Source organism: Antrostomus carolinensis, unplaced genomic scaffold (genome assembly GCF_000700745.2).
Source record: "Antrostomus carolinensis isolate BGI_N321 unplaced genomic scaffold, ASM70074v2 scaffold3262, whole genome shotgun sequence".
Taxonomy (NCBI): domain Eukaryota; kingdom Metazoa; phylum Chordata; class Aves; order Caprimulgiformes; family Caprimulgidae; genus Antrostomus; species Antrostomus carolinensis.
Genome location: NW_010297376.1, coordinates 18,245 through 39,083, shown reverse-complemented (window position 1 = coordinate 39,083; position 20,839 = coordinate 18,245). Strand labels below are relative to the sequence as shown.

Genomic DNA, 20,839 nt, shown 5'->3' with positions numbered 1-20,839 from the left:
CCTGCCAGACTCTGGCAGAACCTGCTGGTTGCTGGCACGGGAGCCAGCCCCAGCCGGCAGCAGGCAGAGCACAGCTCCACACCCAGCTCATCCCACCTGCCCTGCCCCGTGTCTGGGAGACCCCTGCCAGCAGGTACGGGGGAGGTCAAGAGGTGCAATGTGAAAAGCTGTCAGAGAGAGGGAGAAAGGTCACTGAGCAGTGACTTTGGCCCATAATCAGTTTATGGGATTTATTAAGAGCTCCAGGCCAGCCAGCCGGGAACTGACTGCGACGGCGTCAGCTCAGCTTTAGCACAGCAGCACCTTCCCACGCTGGGGGTGCAATGCAAATGGGGTTTATTGATGCTCCTCGGTTACCCAGACACAAGCAGCAGAGCAGGGCCCCTGTAGCATGAGCCCATCCAATAAAAGCCATCAGTTAATACTTCCTGTGCAGCCCAGGGGAAGAGTGGCCACAACTGAGTTCCTTGCCTTTCCTCCCCAAGAGAGAGAGAAAAAAAAAGGGGGCGTTTCGGGAAGGAAGGTGAACACTTCCAGGACGTGAGTCAGCGTTTTTGGCCATACCTGCTGTTCAAACAGTGCCATGCAGCAGGAGATACCCGAGGTTCAACTCATGTGATGCGAGTGCCAGCCCTGAAGGAACTCGAACACATGCTTCACGGCGCAAACACTTCCGATACCATCACAGGCTTCACCCCACCAGGTAACCCTGACCCAGACACGCCTGCCACAAACAGTCCTGGCCCAACACCAGCTGCTGCCACGCTGGCAGCCACCGAGGAGGAGGAACAAGCTCAGCACAGGTCAGAGTCATGCTGGGGGTGAAGCCTTCAGCACACAAGAACGCATGTATTTGCTGCCTAAGTGGTTTTTCTCAGCTCAAAGGACTTGCACTCATTTCTGGCTTTACCTCTCCACTCTCCCCCCCACTGCCTGACCACCTGCCTGTACACCAAGGCAGGCAATGCTCCCTTGCTCCTCTTTGCCTGACCTGGGCAAAGCCCTACCCTACAGCTGTCACCAGATGAAGATCTGGCAAATCCCATCAGCAGAGGCTGAGAGAAACTGCTTTTAAACACCAGAGCCAGCTGCAATCCCAGGCTGGTCCTGGGGTCAGTCCATTGTATCTACTCAGGGACAGCAGCATTTGTGAAAACATCAGTCTTTGTAGTGGCACAGAGATGTGGTCAAGGACCTTTAAAATCACCCACGCTGCTGAGAAGCTGAGTTACCACTTGGTGTACAAAAACCATGAGAATGTGTTCAGCAGCGAGGTTGAGCCAGCCAGACATCAGGGTAAGCTATGCTGAGGAGACCAGCCTTGACCCCCGGGGGTGCTCACTGAAACACACCCAACAATCTCACCTGGAAAAGTCCCGCTGCACTTTGCCATCGTTATGTGCCACAGCAACGCAGGAGGGACTCATCCAGGGTATGAGGAATGGAAAGAGAAGATTTGTTCCTCATTTCCTGGTCTGGTGGGCCATGAGGTCCCACAAAACACAACTGAGTCACACAAGTACCACTGCCCCACCTCTGCTGGTTATCTGAATTGTGCAGAGTCAGACACCTGCCCTGTGCATTTACAGGGCTGTAAAGGATAAGGCCTAGATTTATCACGACATGCACGGGCTTTGACTGCAACAAGGAAAGCTCAAAAGCCAGCCTACCCTGTATGACAGCATGTACACTCCCTTCAAGGTCTTCTGATGATCTCAAATTGCTTTCATTAAAACAAACAAAAAAAAAAGCTCAAAGTCCATCAACCTCAAGGTAGGTCCTGGCTCACTATTATTTCAGGGTGGCAGAGAACATGGAGCAGCGAAGGGAGCCAGCAGCCTGCTCTTCAGGATGCAAGCAGCACCTACAGCAGCTCTGAAAGAGCCTCTCCGTCAGCTACATGTATTGATGCTGTCCTTCAAACTCAGAGAGGGAAAGAAATTAAGATCAGCTGTGTTTACAAAAAAGAATCCACATTATCAAGAGGAACAAAAGGCTCCTGGGGAGGGGAAACAGAACAGTTAGAACTGAGTGTGCTCAGGTACTGCCACAAGCAGCCCCTGATATAAAAATACCAAGTTGTTTTCTGAAAAAGGAGCTACATCACCTCCACTTACTTGGAAACCTATTTGCCCTAGGCTGGTGTGAGAATACTCCCTAGCTCCTCCCGATTTCCAGCCACCTGAATTCAGCACTAGCAACAGTCACATCTAAGAACATCTCACATGATACAAAAAGTCAAGTTAGCGTCTCAATTTAAAACATTTCACACCTTTAGCCCTGAGCTTGGCAAAGCAGCTGAGCCCACAGTGGTTCCTTTAAAAACAAGGACACAGCCTTCCTGTAACACGCACCACCTTTCCTCCTTCATGGCTAAGGACAAGAGTCCTGGGTCTGGTCTGAAAAGCTTCCTTAACGCAGCCGAGAGCTATGAACGATGAACGCCCTCGTGTCCCAGCGCAAGGGTCAGTGTCAGTTCTGTGCATACAGCCCTGGTACCACCCTCCCCCTCCCTGTTCAGCACAGGATGACAAGGATGACACTGAAGAGCCATTTCCACATTAGAACACGCCATGAACAGCCCTTCCACTCAGGCCCAATTAGGAGGGTGGGCACTTCCTCTGCGTGCTCCCTCGCCTCCTGTTTCCAGAGGCACCAGTGCTCGGAGCAGACAGCTCTTCCTCCCAGCCCACTCTTCTTTTTTGTCTGGAGCCTGCTATGCTCATAAACTTGTATTATGACATCAAGCTGATATGAAATAATGATGATTTCACTGCAATTAAGGAGCAGGTGGGGCTGACGGAGCTGGCTAAGCAACAAATCTAAATTGGAGAATGCTGTCAAGGGAAATTAAAGCCTTTTGCAAAAAGCCAACTTAGGATCACAGACAAATTCCAGCTGGAAGGGACTGCAGGGAGGCATCTAGCCCAACCTCCTGCTCAAAGCAGGGCAGCTATGACCTAGGCACCCTCACCTCTGCTGCAGAGCATTTTTGGAGGAGCACAGCATGTGAAGCACGTACAATTTCCTGTAAGTTGTAAGCAATGCACTTGAAAAAGCCAACTAAGAGAACAGGCAGAACAATACAACAGCATAGCAAGCCAACACATAAGCTTGAAAAATAACCCCCATACAGACAGAGTTCAATAGAAAACAGCACAAAAATTCAGGATGGGACACACTGGACAGGCTTAGATGTACCCACCAGAAACACATCTAAGCTTTCAGAGACTGACAGTGTTTTCAACACAGCTGGGGCTTGAATTCACCACTTATTACCAATGCCCACCACCACACACAACAGCAGGCAAGGCAGTGAGAGCAACATTACTGATGTTACTAATAAAACCTAGAGCAGCCTGTCCTTCTTTCAGAGCCTTTTATGAGAGAAAAGAAAAAGGCTCTCAATTGCTTATAACAAGGAATGGCTTAAATAGGTTAAAAATAATGAACTGGTAATCTGCACATAGGAGCACTCCATGCTCCAAATTAAGCAAAGGTGGCCTCAGGATGCCTCTCGGAGTTGCTATAAGAAGGTTAATAAATTGCTTTGAAACTCTGTACACAGCTCAGTAAGATGACTAAGACCCTGTTGTCACAGTCTAATGTCATTACCTGAATTCTAGCATTTTCCAGGGAACTCGAGGTTGTAGTTCTTGCACTTTATGGCCCCTGTTATAATCATAACTACTTGTAAACGGCTTGGGATTGCTTGCAGAAGTTTGATCTTTCATCAGGACAGTAGATAACAGTAAAGCTCTCCACACAAAACCTCTGCAGAGCTGCAACCAGAAGTCAAGATCCACATAGCTTTTAATGCTTTCAGTTGTAAGTCTTTGTTACAAACCAAACAGATTATACAGCAAAAGAGTGTCAGTACCACAGCATCTCTTTAAGGAAGGTTGCCATCTTGTTCATTGTTCAGCATGTCTGGTGCAGGATGGTGTTCTGCAAAGCAGCGCGACACAGCTGACCGCGTAAGCTCACACTTCTGTGCAGAAGTGAATTCTATTAACACACCATGTCTGAAAGACTAACTGGACTCCAAGCTCCTCCGCAGAACAAGGCCTGCGGTTTTAAGAACTACAAACCAATGCATCTCGACACTCCAAGCGTGTGAACTGTTCTTGCTTACAATGCTTACCAAGGGTAGTTTTGTTTCTAAAATTTGACAACCCTCCTCAAAGTCATGAGTAAATTTACTGGACAGAGGAAATAATTTCTTCTCCTGAAACCAAATTATTTCCTCCGACTTTGGAATACCTCATGTCAAAGCAAGAAAAGCGGTGCCAAAACAATTCCAAGCAGCCACTCTGCAAACAGCTGCCAAGAAGGCATTTCTCTGATGCTTCTTCCCCTCCTGCCAAGGCGTGTTGTCAGATGCATTGCCTAGACGGCAGAAGTCATATGTAAGGACATAACATTCTAGATACCAGTTATTAGAAACACACCAGTTTTCACATGAGGCACTGCTTGTAAAGCATCCTTATTTGGATAGGGCAATACTCAGAGCCTAGGAAAACATCCCAGCCACAAGAGCGAGCTACATTTCCTCTTCCACCTTCCAGGTTAACAGAGAGAGACTGCTCTGACTCAGAAGAGAAGTTTCCAAATGCGCACTGGTATCTCTGAAGCCCAGCAGACTTTTTGCGTCCCTGTGCTCCCAGATTATCTATACAAATGTTTATTAGCACACAATGTTCTCCAGCTAAAGTTTAACACTTTCTCAGGGCAGATCCTTCTCCTGAAGGGAGTATGCATAGTGACCGCACAAGAGCGCGGCCTTGATCCAGATTACCACTCTGTGATGACAGAGATAGCACAGTGTCAGTATTATGATCCTGAAGAAATGGTTTTCAAGCAGTAAAAATAGGAACTGTGAGCAGGAACTCTGCTACATGCATGGAAACTGTCTAAAAAGCTAACATACAAACAACATTTACACAATAGGCATCTGGCAGCATTTTCAGACATTTTTTTAATTTATTCTGACATGCTATAAAGGAATAAATTACACTGTTAAAGAATTACCAGCAATAAAAGTATTTCTTTCTTTCAGCTGGGCTAGAATAGGAGTGAGAAGGAAGACAGCCTGGGGCAGTAACCAATGTGAACTCTGCATGGTGCAAGGCTGTCCCCAAGAAAAAAAGTAAATCTGGTCATATCCACTTCACAAGAACTTGAAAGAAAATGCCTTGGTTTAAAACCATCCAAATACTCAATTCAAATTTTTCTCAAAATTAGCAATCACAAGTCAGTCCAGCCGATGGATGACATGGCAACGCTCAGAGGCTGCAAGTAACGGGTCTGCAAAAGATGCCATTTCGTTTTAAAAAAATCCAATCTTAGTATAGAGGGCTGGTCTCAAACAACAAGTTATAAAAATGCAAGACTGCCCCTTCCCCCTCAGGAAAAAATACAAAATTTATTTAAAAACAAAGTGAGGAAGAGTTACAACACTAAGTCTAAAATGATTTAGAAAGAAATATGACTTGTTTTGCTTAACAAATGGCCTTGAAACTTGTTTTAAAAACAGGGTAATGTAGATTTCTTAAACTGAATTAACAAGGCAAATTAAAAAAAAAAAATCTCATTTCCTTACAGAAACAGTTTTTAGTTTTTAATGAACTTGTAAACAAAAAAGCTCCCGCTTCAAAATAAAAACAAAATCCCAGATCATATAGATGTTTACAGTGATTACATTTATCTAAGCAACTTACATACAGGTTCAGTTGTAAGATGTTAACTAAATTTCGTGACAAATATGCTGTTTTTCCTTTTATACCAAGAACATTATAGAGTTAATGCAGAGTCCTAAAGATTATCTAGTAGTCGCTAAGTTTCTCTTAAGTCTTCACTTTAGATGCTGTTATTTCTAGCACAGGTAAGCAGGCAGAGTCTCTCATATGCTTAAAAACTGGAATCTTTGGTTACTACCATGTCAGCTGGCTTGGTATGTTGCACATAGAAGCCAACAACTTTAAGAATGTTTTAAGTGTACAACTTTCAAAACCCAGGGAGGAATAACCAGAAAAGAGTGCACAATTGTGAGCATTTACAATTATCACAACTGTTGCCGAAGACTGTTCATGCCATTCTTCCAAAACAATGAGATCTCATAAGCAGTGTAGTTCAAAGTAAAAAGGTAACAAAAATTGGCATATGCACAATTTTATCCACTTGTGTGTCAACCATTAGTTAACTTTTCCACTTGAAAAAAATGCAATAGAAAACTGGACACCATGTTTCACTATCTCAGTAATATTCACAATTACAGCTGCTACAACTCAAAGTGCAGCATCATTGACACTGCCCAGAGCCAGTTTATACTGATATTAAGTTCTTTACACCAAGTAAATGGTTGCCCACAGCCACTGGCAAGTGTACGTATGAACTAAAATTTCTAGGATTTGGGGAGTGACAAGTCCTGCTCCGATCTGCTCTGCTTTGTCCCATCCTCGCCATGCTCAGAAACCTGCAAGATAAACACAAGGACAATTTACTGATACAGGATGAAAATGAGAAACAGCCTTCAGAATAAGAGAATTAAACATCAGTTATGGTCATTCAAAGGGGAAAACGCTGCTCTGTCTCAGAACTGCAAAGTTCCTGGTGTCCATTTCCAAAGCTAACCAGCATTTGCCACCACCCTTCAGCTCAAACACGCACCTCTCACACCTACTGCTGCACTGGAAAACAGGCTTAAGCCACCAGCTGGATGTCACGTTCCTCAAATAGGAATTCAGACCAACAGCCTGAAAACAAGATGTGTTATTGCCACTAGGAAGCAGGATGTAATTTCATAGGATTGTTTTCTACTTGTCCACAATGTCTCGTGTTTATATCCTTGAATGTCAAACTGTCATCTGATTGCAGTGGTGCTCTTCAGAGACGCAGTACAGCAGTGTCACACAGGCAGAAGGAAAAGGAACAGAAATAACTTACCTTACAGTAACTGGTGTTCACTACATGCTCACACACGTCGCTCTGGGCAACCAGAACACAAGCAAGAACCTTTGACAGGGACTAGCAACCCAGCATACCTTCTGTCCTTGGAAGGACAAGTGAAACAACTCATGTGATGGGGCAGGTGGGGCATCAAGAACAATTCTTTTAATGTTCAGAACTTCAAGTGACAAGTTCAAGACATTGTGGAAAAGGGAGAGTAAAGGAATTAATACACAGATCTCAAAGAACCAGTTACTGCAAGCTAAGCCAGTCTTCATGTGACTGCTTACATACTCATTTCTGGTGACTCAGGTAGTAACACTGTGCTTTAAAGAGGTAACAGGAGTCTCAACCAAAGACTACTTTGCCAAGCAAGTTTCCGTTCTGGATGCCCTCCAAGCAGCATGGTATTCTGTTGATGTATGAATTCATCTGAGCAACAGCTCTCAGTTTTTGCAACAGAAATCTCTTCAGAGTGCAGTACAGACAAAGCTGACCTCAGCTATAGCTTGTGCTGTCATCCATAGAGAAGCAAGCGCAAACAGGTCTTAAACACAGCCTGATATTCAATCAAAAACGTATCTGTACAGTACCCAGAAGACAGCTTTAGCTCTTCCAGAATAGGCTACAGGTAATTTAGAAGAGATATGATAGCTTTGTTTGAACCCAATCTTAAACCATGGAAGGACAATTCTCTTTATCCAGCGTTAGCAATTCTAAAAAAAAAATATAAAAAATAAAAAATAAATCCTACACCAGAGTTAAGACAGTCATTCCTCATTCCCACCTGAGTGCAAACTCTCATAGAAACCCCAGTGATTCCTTAGTGATTCCACTAGCATCAAGTTGTCCGTAACCCTTACTTGATGCATACAATCAAGGGTTACACTGTTTTTCTATTTAGTGTGTTCAGCATTTGAACCACTTTCTCCACCACAGCAGCCAAAACTAAATCAACAAAGGAGGAGTGTGCTCTCGGTATGGAAAGAAACATGCCAACTCATTGCTTTAGAAACCTGGACATTCCAAATGAAAATGGGATCCTGAACACCAAGACAAAGAACATGCTAACAAATGATATACTGCTATTTGTTAGAACACCTCAAATCCAAGGAATTATGGGCAAGAGGATGCCCAAATCTACAGAGAACAACAAGCAACTGGATTTGACCCACAACATCCCTTGCAAATCCTATTAAGACTACAAGAAGTGTTCCTAAACACAGCCCAACCACAGCTGTCAAATGAGATGCTGAGACATTCATGTAGCACACAAGACTTTGCCAGTATGAAGAGTTTATGCTGGCATCTCTCTAACAAATCTTCACTATATACAGGGCCAGCTCAACTATGCACATTTATCACTCCTTGTCCCTCTGGGGCACTATTCAGAACTTTGATAATCTTTATGCTACGTGAAGGATACTCAAATTGCTTTATTATTACAATAGTTGCAGATGTGATCAGTGGGGGAAGAGTAACTGTACTGTCATACCCTAAGAAGCTCCTCTGCTTGAGAAGAGCTCAAACTTTTTCTCTATGAAGTAGCTACAGAGACAAGCAGTGAAAAGTATTTAGTTGTCGCTTGGCTAAACCTCAAGTAGTGAACTAATAGTCTGTTCTGAGAAATACTGCCACGACCATAGGCACCCAGTGAATGCTAATGGGACTGCTGACAGGCTCACAGAGCTCTACACTGAAGTGAATGAAAAACTTCTCTCACAAATGGAACAGACAGACTTCATCCTGGAGATTGACTGCTTGAGTCAGTTTTATGACTGAGGGAAGCTGACTGTAAGCATTGTTACAAATCACACCTGAACAACTGCTGCACTGTCCACAGATCAAGAGCTACGCTTCCCAGAGTCAGCAGAGAAGCTCTGTCTGTTGAAACAGTTCACCTCTCCCAAGTTCAAAAACAGCTGATCTTGCTGTTACAAAAGACACTGCACAGGGTTCCAGAAAGGGACAGGAAAAAAAAAAAAAAAGAGAAAAAAGGCCATTGACAGAACAAGCTACCCTGGAACCAAACAGAATATTCAGCCTGAATAACCTATAGGACTCAGTGAAATGGTTTAATATGGATCTGAGTTAAGGCAGCCAGGAATGTCCACAAATGAGCACACTGTCCAAATAATCTAAGTCATGTAAGTCTCTGGACATTACTTGAAAGAATTAAGATTTCACTCCCCACTGCTCTACTCCCAAGATGCACATCTTCAATAATACTTGCACTTTATATAGTATATTGTAAGATTTTAACCAATAAATGCACCTGTAAATTGCTATTTCCAGTACTCTCATAAAAACTGTATATGGTTACCAGAGGGGGATAATTTGATACCATGAAGCTTTTAAAGCCACTTCAGCACAGGCTTTGCTACAAAACTACATGGGAATTTAACTGAACTCTGGATAAAATAAACCAGGTATTTCATTAATCTTCAATGTGACAGCAACATATAAGCTATACTGTCTCGTGCTTGAGCTTAGCCGGTTTCAGAAAAACTTCATTAACAGGCAACATTTCCCACAAAAAGGCATTTAGGATTTTAGAAGTCTGGAATCTTTACCTTATGAAGAGACTAAGCTAACTATTTTGGGAAGCTGGGGAAGTCTTCAGATGTTTGACAAGCACTACTTTAATGCTTTGCTGACATTACAGCTTCATCTATCCAAAGGTCACAAGCCTTTTCTTCATGATGGGTGAGGAGACGAGGGAGTCATTCCCCCAGAAGGCTGTTACTCAGTGCAAGAGCCAATGAAATTCTGCTAGAAAAACAACTTCTCCATAGCTATAGCAATAGGCCTCATACTAAAGGCCAGCATGATGAGGGAGGTCCCTCAAGAAATAGAAATGGTCTGCAAGGTTCAACTGCAAGACAGCCTCCCTGTTACTCATGCTTGTCAGTCAGCTGCAACTTTGCTCTCTTGTCACTAAATCATCACAAGAAAGTGGAGGCAGATAATTACAGTGATCTTTTCTTCACTTGCAGTTTAGCACTTGGTCAGAGACCACCTGAGCCAGGAGAGTGGCACATTAAACCTCTGAATACTTCACCAGCAAAACAGTATTTCAAGTGAGTACAACTTCACTTTCAGGGCAGCATCTGTTTACAGATCATCACCTATTGTAAGACCTTCACTTTAAACATGAGTCATTGTGAAGAACCTGCATTTTTGCTCAAGTTATTTCCTCTTGCTCTAACAGCCAACCTCTCCACACCCTGACATCAGCCTTGATTCAGTAGTGGGTTGGGAACTCCAGTCAAAGCTTCTGTATTTCAGGAGGCAAACTAAGCCTGGGCGCTTAATCACCACGTCTACGAGGTACTGGTGCTACAGCTGAAGGAACTGGTTGAGAGCCTTCAGTGCTGTAACACCTGTCAGCTCCAGAAAAACAAGCTGGACTCTTTTTATGCCACAAAGAACCTGACATTTAATGATATTCTATGGAAATTTTTTTCTTCAAGAGACAGTTTCAGATTGAGTCTTGGAAAGACCAGCAAGTATTTTACTTCATCCAGAAAAATGAAAGAATGTTCTACTTCTGAATAGCTATTTTGACTAAAGCCAGCTGGTAATGTTTGAATGCTGCCACAATACATGAAAAACAATGTTTTGGTAGGTTTACTGTAAACAATTCAGCATTTCTTTGACTTCCAAGTCTGCCATGTTAACTTAATATATAATTTTAGATATATAAAAATGATAGTCACGACAAGAATGTACTGAAGAGCAGCAAGCAGCACCAATACCTCAATACACTACCTCAGTAGCAGCAACTTATACCTTAAACCCAGGTCCTCTATTCTCACTCGAACAACCTCATTAGCTTCAGTTTTATCCACAGCTCACCTTGAGGAATCACTTTCATGACAAGACTGTCTGTAGTAGCCACTAGCTCTAGGAGTTCCATTTTAGTGACTTACTAGACTAATGCTGGCAGATTTACATCACAAAAATTTTAAAAAGCTTCTAGAATGTGTAAAAAAAATTATATGTGCGTTTTCAGAATTCAGTTTGCACTTTTTATACAATTACATCTTGAACATTTCACAACATTTCCCTTTGAAACCATAATCTAGAAACATTAAAAATAATCAAGAAACCTGAAGCCCCACCCCAGAACATCCAGATAGTTCAGAAAATTGTGACTTGGCAGTCCACAGCAGTTTGAGGTTATGCCATGATTTAGGCAAGACATTTTGAGCTCAATGGTCTCTTCCTTTAACTCTGGACCAAATGTCCCAATATAAACCCACTGGAGGAAGCCAGATCACTCACAATTTTCTGTTTCTGATGTTTGAGGCATACAGAACAGAAGCAAACCCACAGCACTATACCAGCTGGAACCCAAAGTCTCTAGATCCTTGCCTAGTTAATGAGAATTATCCCTTAAGAAGTGTTAGGTCTAGGATTTTGGATCGTATTATATATTTTTATATATAGATATATAAAAATATATACATCTCATATGTATATATATAAATAAAAAGAAATAAAAATGTCACATTCCCAACACCAAGTCAGTTTCTTGTTTTTGGAAAGTGGTTAATGCAGGAGCAAAAGATGCAGTGGTTAAAATGACCCAACATCCCCAGAAGAAATGATATGAAGAACAAGGACATTTTGGTATAAAGTTAGTAGTCAAATTCTCCAAGGACGTCTTTTGTTTTTGCTTTTTAAATTAACAGCCAAATATATTTTTTAAACCACCTCCTTGATCTAACACTTAAATTGCTGACATTGTCCAAATTAGTGTAATTTTTTTTTCCTGTAACGTCACTTGGTTCTTGGCTACTAACCTTTCATGTTACTCTTGGATTTGTCAGTTTGCTTGCCTGTGGGGGTTTGGGCCTGCTGCCCCTGCCCACTGGAAGAGGCTGCTTGCTGTGCTGCTTTCTGCTTTAACATTGTCCAGTCGAATGTGTAGTCATATTGGTGGTTCAAGGTCCTAGAAAAGAGTGAAATACTTTACTGTAACACATCACAACTTCCTTATTGCTAATACCAAACCTTTGTTGAAAACCCAGAACTAGAGGTTAACACTTTTTGTAAGCTGCTTTGGAGATTATGAATAGTATATAAATGCTAAAATTATTACTAACTTAAAGGGATTCTTGAAGCAAGCTCAAACTGTTCACACAAAAGTCTGCATTTGTAGAATTACTTCCTCACAACCCAGCTTATCTGTTTGTCTGCAGAGGTTCTTGGCTTTTTTTTTTTTAATATATAGTTTTAAGGAGAGACAGCAGTATTGTAAATCATAGAATAAAAATTACTTTGGATTCCAGAAACATGGAGGGAGACTCTTGAGAGATCATCAGCAGCAATTCTTTTGACAGATGCTGTTCACTCCACAAGGTTGGGTTTATGTTCTGGTTTCTCTACCAAGCTCAATGAAACAGCACTATTCCCCTCCGTTGGAAACCATCTCCTGGGAACCACTGCCAGTCCCATCAGCAATCACCAAACATGACAAGCTTCAAACACTTATACTGAGGGGTAGATTTCTCAAGCTGCTTGCAACAGAACTTGAAGCACAGGCTCAATCCTCTAGCATTAGTGGTCAGATCATGCAACTCAAACTGAAAGAGAATCTTTTCCTTCATGTTTGATATTGAACAGTATTTTTCAGGTCCTTTAAACAGCTTTTCAAACTCTGAAATGGAACGAAAGTCCCTGAAGAAATCCCTACACCACACACATACAGAGCAGCTTTTCTGCAGTGCAAGTCCCACAGAGCAGGTACCAACTGGTAAAGCACTGACAAATTTCTGTACTTTTCCACTTTGAGACTGACCTGAAAAGAATACGGAATAATTGCCTCAGATACATGTAATCTGGTGCCTCTTCAAAGCGCAGGCCACGACAGTAGTTCAGATACATGGCAAATTCTGCAGGGAATCCCTGTAAATCAACAGTGTTAACCAAGTCATGGTTTGCAGGAAAGAAGCTTCTAGCAACCCTATAACAAGGCAAAAAACTCTATTTCCATCTATAATGTCAGAGAAAAACTGTCTGAAGATTCATATGGATAAATTCCATTTTGCCTCTAGTTATTAATTGATTCTGTATTTCAGAAAGTGGATTCGATCAGCAAGTTACCAGGTTCACATTCCTTCCCCAGAATTGTTACCCAATGCATGTTTTGCAAGTCCTCTGCTACCAAAACCTTCAACATACAACATATTTAAAGCACTTCATTCATCTCAATTAAATCTAGTTCTTATTAACTAGAAGATTAACTAGATTATATCTCTGAAATAAGTAGTAATTGTTTCTTAAAGATTCCACTTACTTTTCCTTGATAATCTACTAGAAGCAAGGTCAGTTACCACAGTTAAGTGTGAAGGCTTAAATCATGAAGACTTCTTTCAAAGATTGCCTGCTTTACATATTTATATATTTAATGCTATATTAAAGCCAAAGTGTAAATAGGTATTAGCATACAGCATAGTGCTGTACTATGAGAAAGAAAACACAGGGTATAAGAGTCCAGCAATTTGGAAGACGTTGTCAGACAGTAAGGGTATATGAATGTGCATGGCTAGAAGCACAGTCCTTGGTGCTGCTGGTTGATGTGCAAAAATGACCATGTGCTCTCAAGGACCTTTGTTAGCAAGCATGCAGCTGCCACAGTTCAAGAGAAGTCTTGAGACCCAAAGGATAGCACTGGAAATGCATAATTCTGCAACATGGCTTTAAAGATCACTTGACATACAATTCCACTACAGCCTCTATTTGAGATACCTAAGACAATCTGAATAATCTTGAAGAGGCAGAAACAAGTATATAGAGCCAAGCTATACACCTCTACCTTGGTTTTATTTATCCAAGAGGGCAGATTGTAGACCTTTCAGTGTAGAAATTGAAGAAATGAACAATCCTCACCTAAGAGAGCTGGAGAGCTTTCACAGCCAACAGTCACCAAGAACTGGAATGATGGTGGCCCAAACTACACCAAGAAACAGCAGCAAATGCCTGCCTGGTTACACACACTGACAGTCCTTCTGGGTGGCCAAACACAAGGCACCCATGACTGTCAGAGAAGGATTATTCAGCAGTGAATGCCATGTGAGACTAATATATTGGCTCTAGTTTTAAAAAACAAGAACGAAAAGAACTGCCATTTCACAGTATGACATCATTTGGAAACTCTTACCTTACACAAAACCTCAACAGGAGTCGACATTTTCTTTTCACTAATCTTCTCATACTTTTGCTTCTTTGTTGCAGCCTGTGGAACATGTAGGTCACAATATAAGAGATATTGTGCAACACTGGATTAACAAGGACAGTAGCACAAAAAAAAAAAAAAGATAAAAATCCTCTGGTCAACCGTAAGTATTTTATGTGAAATCTCCAAGTCCCACACACTTATTGCAAAGAGAATGAAGGTCAATCTGGTATTAAGATTTGGACACAGTTTAATACCATTTGTCGCAGACTAATGCTTCCATCACATGGCACAGCTCGTGTAGTTCTAGCTGCTGCTTTTGTCCATTAAACAGACCAGACTTGCATCTCCATCTGCCAAAGTTCTATTAATTCCCACTCAGTACCCCATTCAAGGGCTGCCTGCGTGTTTCGGTAAGCAGCCATTACATTCATTTGCAGTTGAAGAGTTCTAGTGTTTCACAAGCTGCTTGCCTTTTTAGAAAACTTGCAGCTGCAACACCATTTGAGTTACACAACTCCCACATGGAGGAAGAAAAACAATTAAAACATGAAAACAAATCACTGAAGTCTATAAAACAGAAATAAGAAATGTTTGCCGTGCTTGTACTTGGCTACCATACATGATAATACTTGAAACAGGTCTGCTGCAGTTAGTTATTCAGCTATATCATAAACTGGACTGAAGATATCACTAAAGCTGAACTTGCTAGGCAAGAGTATTTCCATGCTCTCTACAGCAATTCAAAAAGCCACTAACAATGTTATTTTCTACTTCCCAAAGAGGCCTTGGTCTACAACAGGACAATAATAATTTGCAAAGATGACGTAAACTATTGTTTAGCAAAAATTTTAAGACCATCAAACAATACGCATTTTGCCTGCTGCATGAGAAGCAGAAAGAACCTTTCTTCTACATTCTATAAATATCATGACTTAGGAAAAGCTGCTTTGTATAACTGAAGCTAAACATTATATACAACCATCTATCCAGACCAGCTGGCAGAAGCACAATACCCAAACATAAAAAGAAGGAAGGGGGTGGGGAAGCAACATAACCTACCTTTAATCCTTGCCAAGGCAGACTGGTTCTGTTAAAGTACATCAATACATAGCCTAGAGACTCCATGTCATCCCGACGACTGGAGAAAGAGGAAGAAAACAATGAATTGCAATTTTTGGCATTGTGTACTTTATTCCAAATAGTGCAAGCATTCCAAAATTAAATAAATAAAAAAAAGAGAGAATAATTAAGGAATAAAACCCAAGCTTTAGTGCAAAGGAAGGTCTCTTTCTAATACAGCTAAGACATATAGGTGTTCAGGATTCCACTGGCAGACATGTAACAAGTCTTCACAAGCAGGAAAGAGATCCTATTCCTATTTCAAGCAAGGAAGTCAGGAGGTATTGTGTGTGGCAAGTTTCCATCTGCAGCTACATTAGAATAATCTGGGAAACAAAAACTTTTGACAATAAAAAGTGAAACATTAAATGTCTTTCCCATTTAATTAAGTAGTTTGGATAGAAACTAAGTTTTACCTGCAGGAAGCACAGAATGCATTGTAAGAGAGATACATGACATTAGCCTTAACTTCATTGAGGAAGATTTTTCCCTGAACCTTTCCTCAGGCTGTGACCAATACCGAACATTTAAGCCTCAAAAGGGCGTAACTCCTTCCTTCCCTCACTTCTGTTAAAAAGCCCTGAATTGCCTCTGTCATTTTTAAAAGACAAGACAGTATTTAGAAAGGTGCACGCATCAGAGATGCTTCTGCTTTCTTCCCACAAGAAGTCTGTTTCAAGGCAGCTAGAGAACACCAAAGTTACCTACCCATAGACTTCACTGAGAATGTGCATGCAAACTCTCATCTAAAAGGCTTCAAATATTTTCTGTACTGCGTATGCTTCAGATCTACACTTTAGCCATATGAACACCATCATACCTTGCCACAGAGCTTTCATGATTACTAAGGCTAGTACAGTTCACTGAAGTGGAAAAAATGCTCCATGGTTTTTTTCCTCTTGGCAAAGCTGCCTCTTCGCAGCTGTGGTAGAATCAGATTTTTTCCTCTGACTGCCCCCCTGCAGCTGACATCATATTTAACACGAATCAGAAAAATATCTTATTTTTCTCCTCCTAGCTCCCTTATCAAGAGAACCTGACAGGTATTTGCTATTGTTTTGTCACCCAGGCAGATTTGAAAGAAAAGTATTTAAAAGGTGGCAGGAAAGACTACACACCTACCACCCCCCAGAGGGAGTAAAAAGCTGAGAGCAGTACTGCAAACATGATTCTACATACGGGTGAGGGTGAAACAGCTCCCTTTAAGTGAGAAAAATCTGTAAGAAATTGGACAGATCTACCTCCAGACCCTAGCGTCAGAGAAAGAAGTTGTAAGGGATGCTTTATGTTACAGCCAAGCCAATATAACCAATAATAATCACCAGAATGGCCTGCCTGTCACACCCTCAACTTCTGTTCCAGCTCTGTGCCCCTCTGGGGAACCAGTTCACAGACCTATCCCAGCAGAAAATCAGCTCGGCTCCCTAAACTACTTCACCACAAGGACAAAAAAGCAATAGATATGCCCAGGGGTCAGGGAAGATTGGTTGACTCCTTTGAAGTAATTTCAGCCTGTAACATAAGACCACAGCCAAAGACAGAGGGGTGAAAAATGATACTAAGACCATAAACTCCAGCCTACAAAACTTGCTAATTCTATTAGAATTGCAGATTTTAATCATCAACGGGATTCAGTGAAACAGTATGGGGCCATGACAAAATTACATTTTCTGAGAAGGCAGTAGTAAATTCAGAAGCAATAAAGGGATTAGTAGTTTCCATCCCCCATTCAGTTCATTGTTTTAATGTTTAATTTCTTCATTTTGTAGAGGGAAACATTTAGTTCTGTAAATCTGTAATGGATATATTATATTCGAGCATATACTGATAAAAGTGATTTTCAGGATTTGGAAAACCCGACAATACTCTCTGTTACTAAAACAAGAAAGGGATAACATTGCAAACAGCTCCTTGAGAACAGCTGCCACTACACATAGGAAAACATGTTCTGTAACAGTTAATACACAGCACTAACAGTTCAGATATTCTGCCATGAGCTTCAGGGCTGGTTTCTCTTGATTACAGGAATACATTATGTGTTTGCCTCACTGTTGGCTTAATCTAGACAGTCTTAATAGCTTTTAGCATGCATTAAGCTACATTTCTAATGATATTAGAATTCCCAGCACCAGCAGAGATGGTGTAAGACCTCCAACTAAATTCAAAAGCAGTCCCTTGCAGTTCCCTCTCTTCACTGTAAGGTGCTAGCACAGCTATTCTCTTACAAGAATGGCTTGGGTTTTATGAAATGTACTTACTTTACAAGTGGCACCTGTCATTTACCCTACTTCACCCACACATCAAGTAGGTTTAAATACTGACACTGACAGACAGAGAAATACACTTACAGAACCTTAAGGAATGTATGTTAGGTACTCATGAGATACACTTCCAAACAACCCAGAGTATGATCTCCACTGGACCACTGCTAGGATACTGTAGTGGCAAGGTACTTCTGATCCAGATGATAAAATATGTTTGCTGATTAAGCAAAACTCAAACATATAAATATACACACACATGTGTACATATATACATACAGAGCCACAACTATGGTTGTGTATACTGGAAACCAAAATACAGTATGAGTGGAGTACAAAATTTTTAAGTCTTGCTTGCAGGCAAAAGGATAAACAATAGTTTACTAACTTGAAGGGAGAATGAGAAAACAGGACACAGACAGCAGCTTTAGAATACCCTTCCTGGCTATTGCATCTCAAGCCAGTCAGCAGTGGCATCAACCGTTACCAATTAGGAAAGGGTACCATTTTATTTGTATAGGCCCTCTGACAGATCCACATGAAAGTATAGCTTATCCTCTAAAGAAACCAAAACAGTATTCAGAACATCCACCTCATGCTTGCAAGACTTAGACTCTCTTCAAGAAGCAAATTAGATGCCTAGATTTCTTCCCTTACCCTTGCATAGGCAGCCAAAAAGAAAAGCACTCGCAAAGGAATATATACACTTATTCATATAAAAGTAGTTCAGACATTTCAGAAGCTTACAAATAAGATCAACTTGCAGCCTCCAAAAGCACAGCAGTAATCTCCTTGAACTCACCTCTGCTCAATGCCAAGATGTGCATTGATACTGGCATATCGAGCTGTGCCAGTGAGATTTTTGTCTTCTCTGTATGGTATGTGTTGCCTTGTCCTGTTGTCCCGGTACTTTTTGGCCAAACCAAAGTCAATAAGGAATAACTTAAAGAAAAATGAAAATAGATTATACTCTTATACAACACAAGGCATCCCCAACCTCTCTCACTAAGCATTAGCTACATTTTAAGACATTCACACAACGTAACAGCCTACAGTTAAGAGGAAGCAAAGTAACAGTGCAGAGTCACAACTAGCTTTAACTAGCCAGTTCAAAAACTTAAACAGTGAATTAGTTCAAGCCTTTTCTCAACCTAGTGGAATAGATTAGATTGTGCTACACTGTAGCTTAGTTCCACAACTGTTTTACATTACTATTGTAGTTTGTATCACATTAGCTGGATAACTACAATTTAGGAACGAAACTAGCGAGTGTGAAAGCACGTTTCACAAGAGTCCACTCACACGAGAGCAGGTAGCACATTCAGAGAGTTAATGGCAGCTCAGCAGCTCAATGCAAGTGATGCACATCCTGTATTCTGCTCTATGTCTCAAAGAACACTGGCCATTCTGCAGAGCGTAAGGCCAAAACCTTCAACAGCAGACATGTTGCTTTCAAACATACGCTCATTTTAAGGCTACCAGAACACTATCCCAGCAGCATGACACACGTGCTGATGATATTAATACAGCCAGGAAGCTAGAGCCTAGTACACAGAATTCAATTTACGTATCTAATAACCAAGCTCGCCCAATGATTTGGTATTTAGCAACAACTGACTGCATGCTAATTAGCGTGTTAACAGCCAGCCTATCTACAAAGGTTAATGCAGACTGTATCTTCTTCCAACAAGATTTCAGGAATAGGTAAAAAAGCTGAGGCAGAAGCACGTAAGGAACATTTCAAATTCTAGCAATCAGTCTTCAAGCTACAAAGCATCAGGCTGAGCTCCTGATTCCAACACTGGATTAATGTGAGGATCAGGTACTACAACCCCTAGAGATTAATGAATACTGCAAAAGTAACTTGGAAGAATGAGATGATGGAAAGATGACGTAAGGTTCAAGAAATTCTCAGTAAGAACCCTCTCAGTATCACCTTAAAGGTGATTCCAGAACAGAAGATGTAGCTTTCAATGCAAACAAGTACTGGAGATGGATGCAGGTGTACTTGCACCCAAGACCGAAACAAAGGGTCACTCTGGCACACTGGAAGTGCTGCAAATTATAAAGTGACACTCGACATGGAAGTATCAGATACTGAAAGACTGAAAGTTTCCAAATTGCACAGTAGGTATGTTTTAGAATTCTAGTTGAAGATTTTCTAACTATAGTAATCTAGACAGAGAAAAAAAACAAAGCTAAAAACCTCTTAAGCCACTAATAAAGCAGAAAACCTTGAGCTGAAATCTTACCATGATTTCTATGCAACCACAAAGCACAGCAGTGCTACACTTGCTGCTGTAGTGAAAGTCACCCTGAAAGTCCAGAAGGCTGTGAGCAAGAGGAGGTAAACCCGAGTTTTTACATCAACTACACTGGCCAGACAGTTCAGGAAAGTGGGGGCCCCGTCTTTGTTACATCCACCGCAGCTACCACTAGAGGTAGTTACTCAGTGAGCACGGACATGTTCTCCAGCTACCATGAAATTAGCAATTTTTATACTAAACTCCTAAAGCAGATGGTACAAAGCTTCTATGCTATTACTATACCGCAAATACAACTTTCCTAGAAGCAAAGTCTGAGCTCAAATGCAATCCCTTATTTTCCAATTAAAGCTTTCTGATCTGATGACAGCCTCTGATGTATAGTCTGCAATAGCTACTTTTGCAGGGGATTTGCCCACTAGATGAAGCATAATACTGTGCCTTAAGAGGGAGGGAAGAACAAACACTGTACACATCAGCCAAAGTGGTTTCACTGCCCATTTAGTTACAAACACTCTAAACAACTCAAAGTTTTCACGTGCTTTCTGTAATCCTGGGGATCTTGCCATCAATTAATAGTATGAAGGGACAAAGTCACAGTTCATGAATCATAACAGTTAGCACTGCAAGTGTGCCTCTAATACATGAAAGGCTGGTGTCTAGCCCTGTTTAGCACCAACTTAAGACTACTTTCTTCAAAAGAGTTATAAAATAAATGATGCTCTGCCTCTTTCACAGCTGCTATAAGCTCTCTCTATTAAACCTGGACAAGGTAATTCTGCATTCTCTCAAGAGGTATGGGTAGAACCTCTTAAAAAAACCAAAAAGCAAAAACAACAACGAAAAAGGAATCAATTCATCCACATGTCTTACACTAGTCAAGTAACTGGATACTATTTTATGTCGTCGTCTGTATTTCCCATTCTAGATGGGTGGAAGGCAAAGGAGTAAGTCCATCTTGTAAAGAGTTAAGTTGGAAGATACAGACTGATTTGGAAGAGCACAAAACGTACCTGATGCCAACCAACAGGAACACAGACGTATTCCCACAGATAACCTCA

General features: G+C 41.3%; 1 protein-coding gene across 3 annotated transcripts in view; it reads right to left on the bottom strand.

Annotated features, from left to right (window-relative positions):
• Nucleotides 1-4,960: 4,960 nt before the first annotated feature.
• The window catches only part of LOC104520393 (casein kinase I), a 33,409-nt gene continuing 17,530 nt past the window's right edge, over nucleotides 4,961-20,839 (bottom strand). The window contains exons 4-9 of one of the 3 annotated variants that reach the window (XM_010162076.2): nucleotides 18,317-18,456; nucleotides 15,194-15,272; nucleotides 14,117-14,191; nucleotides 12,755-12,861; nucleotides 11,757-11,905; nucleotides 4,961-6,475 (exon numbers count right to left, since the gene is read on the bottom strand). In XM_010162076.2, the coding sequence (XP_010160378.1) occupies nucleotides 6,468-6,475; nucleotides 11,757-11,905; nucleotides 12,755-12,861; nucleotides 14,117-14,191; nucleotides 15,194-15,272; nucleotides 18,317-18,456 (558 nt within the window). In that variant the 3' untranslated portion in view covers nucleotides 4,961-6,467. Of the gene's footprint in view, nucleotides 6,476-11,751; nucleotides 11,906-12,754; nucleotides 12,862-14,116; nucleotides 14,192-15,193; nucleotides 15,273-18,316; nucleotides 18,457-20,839 lie in introns of those variants that run through there. The other 2 variants (XM_010162077.1, XM_010162078.1) reach the window with 2 other exon arrangements.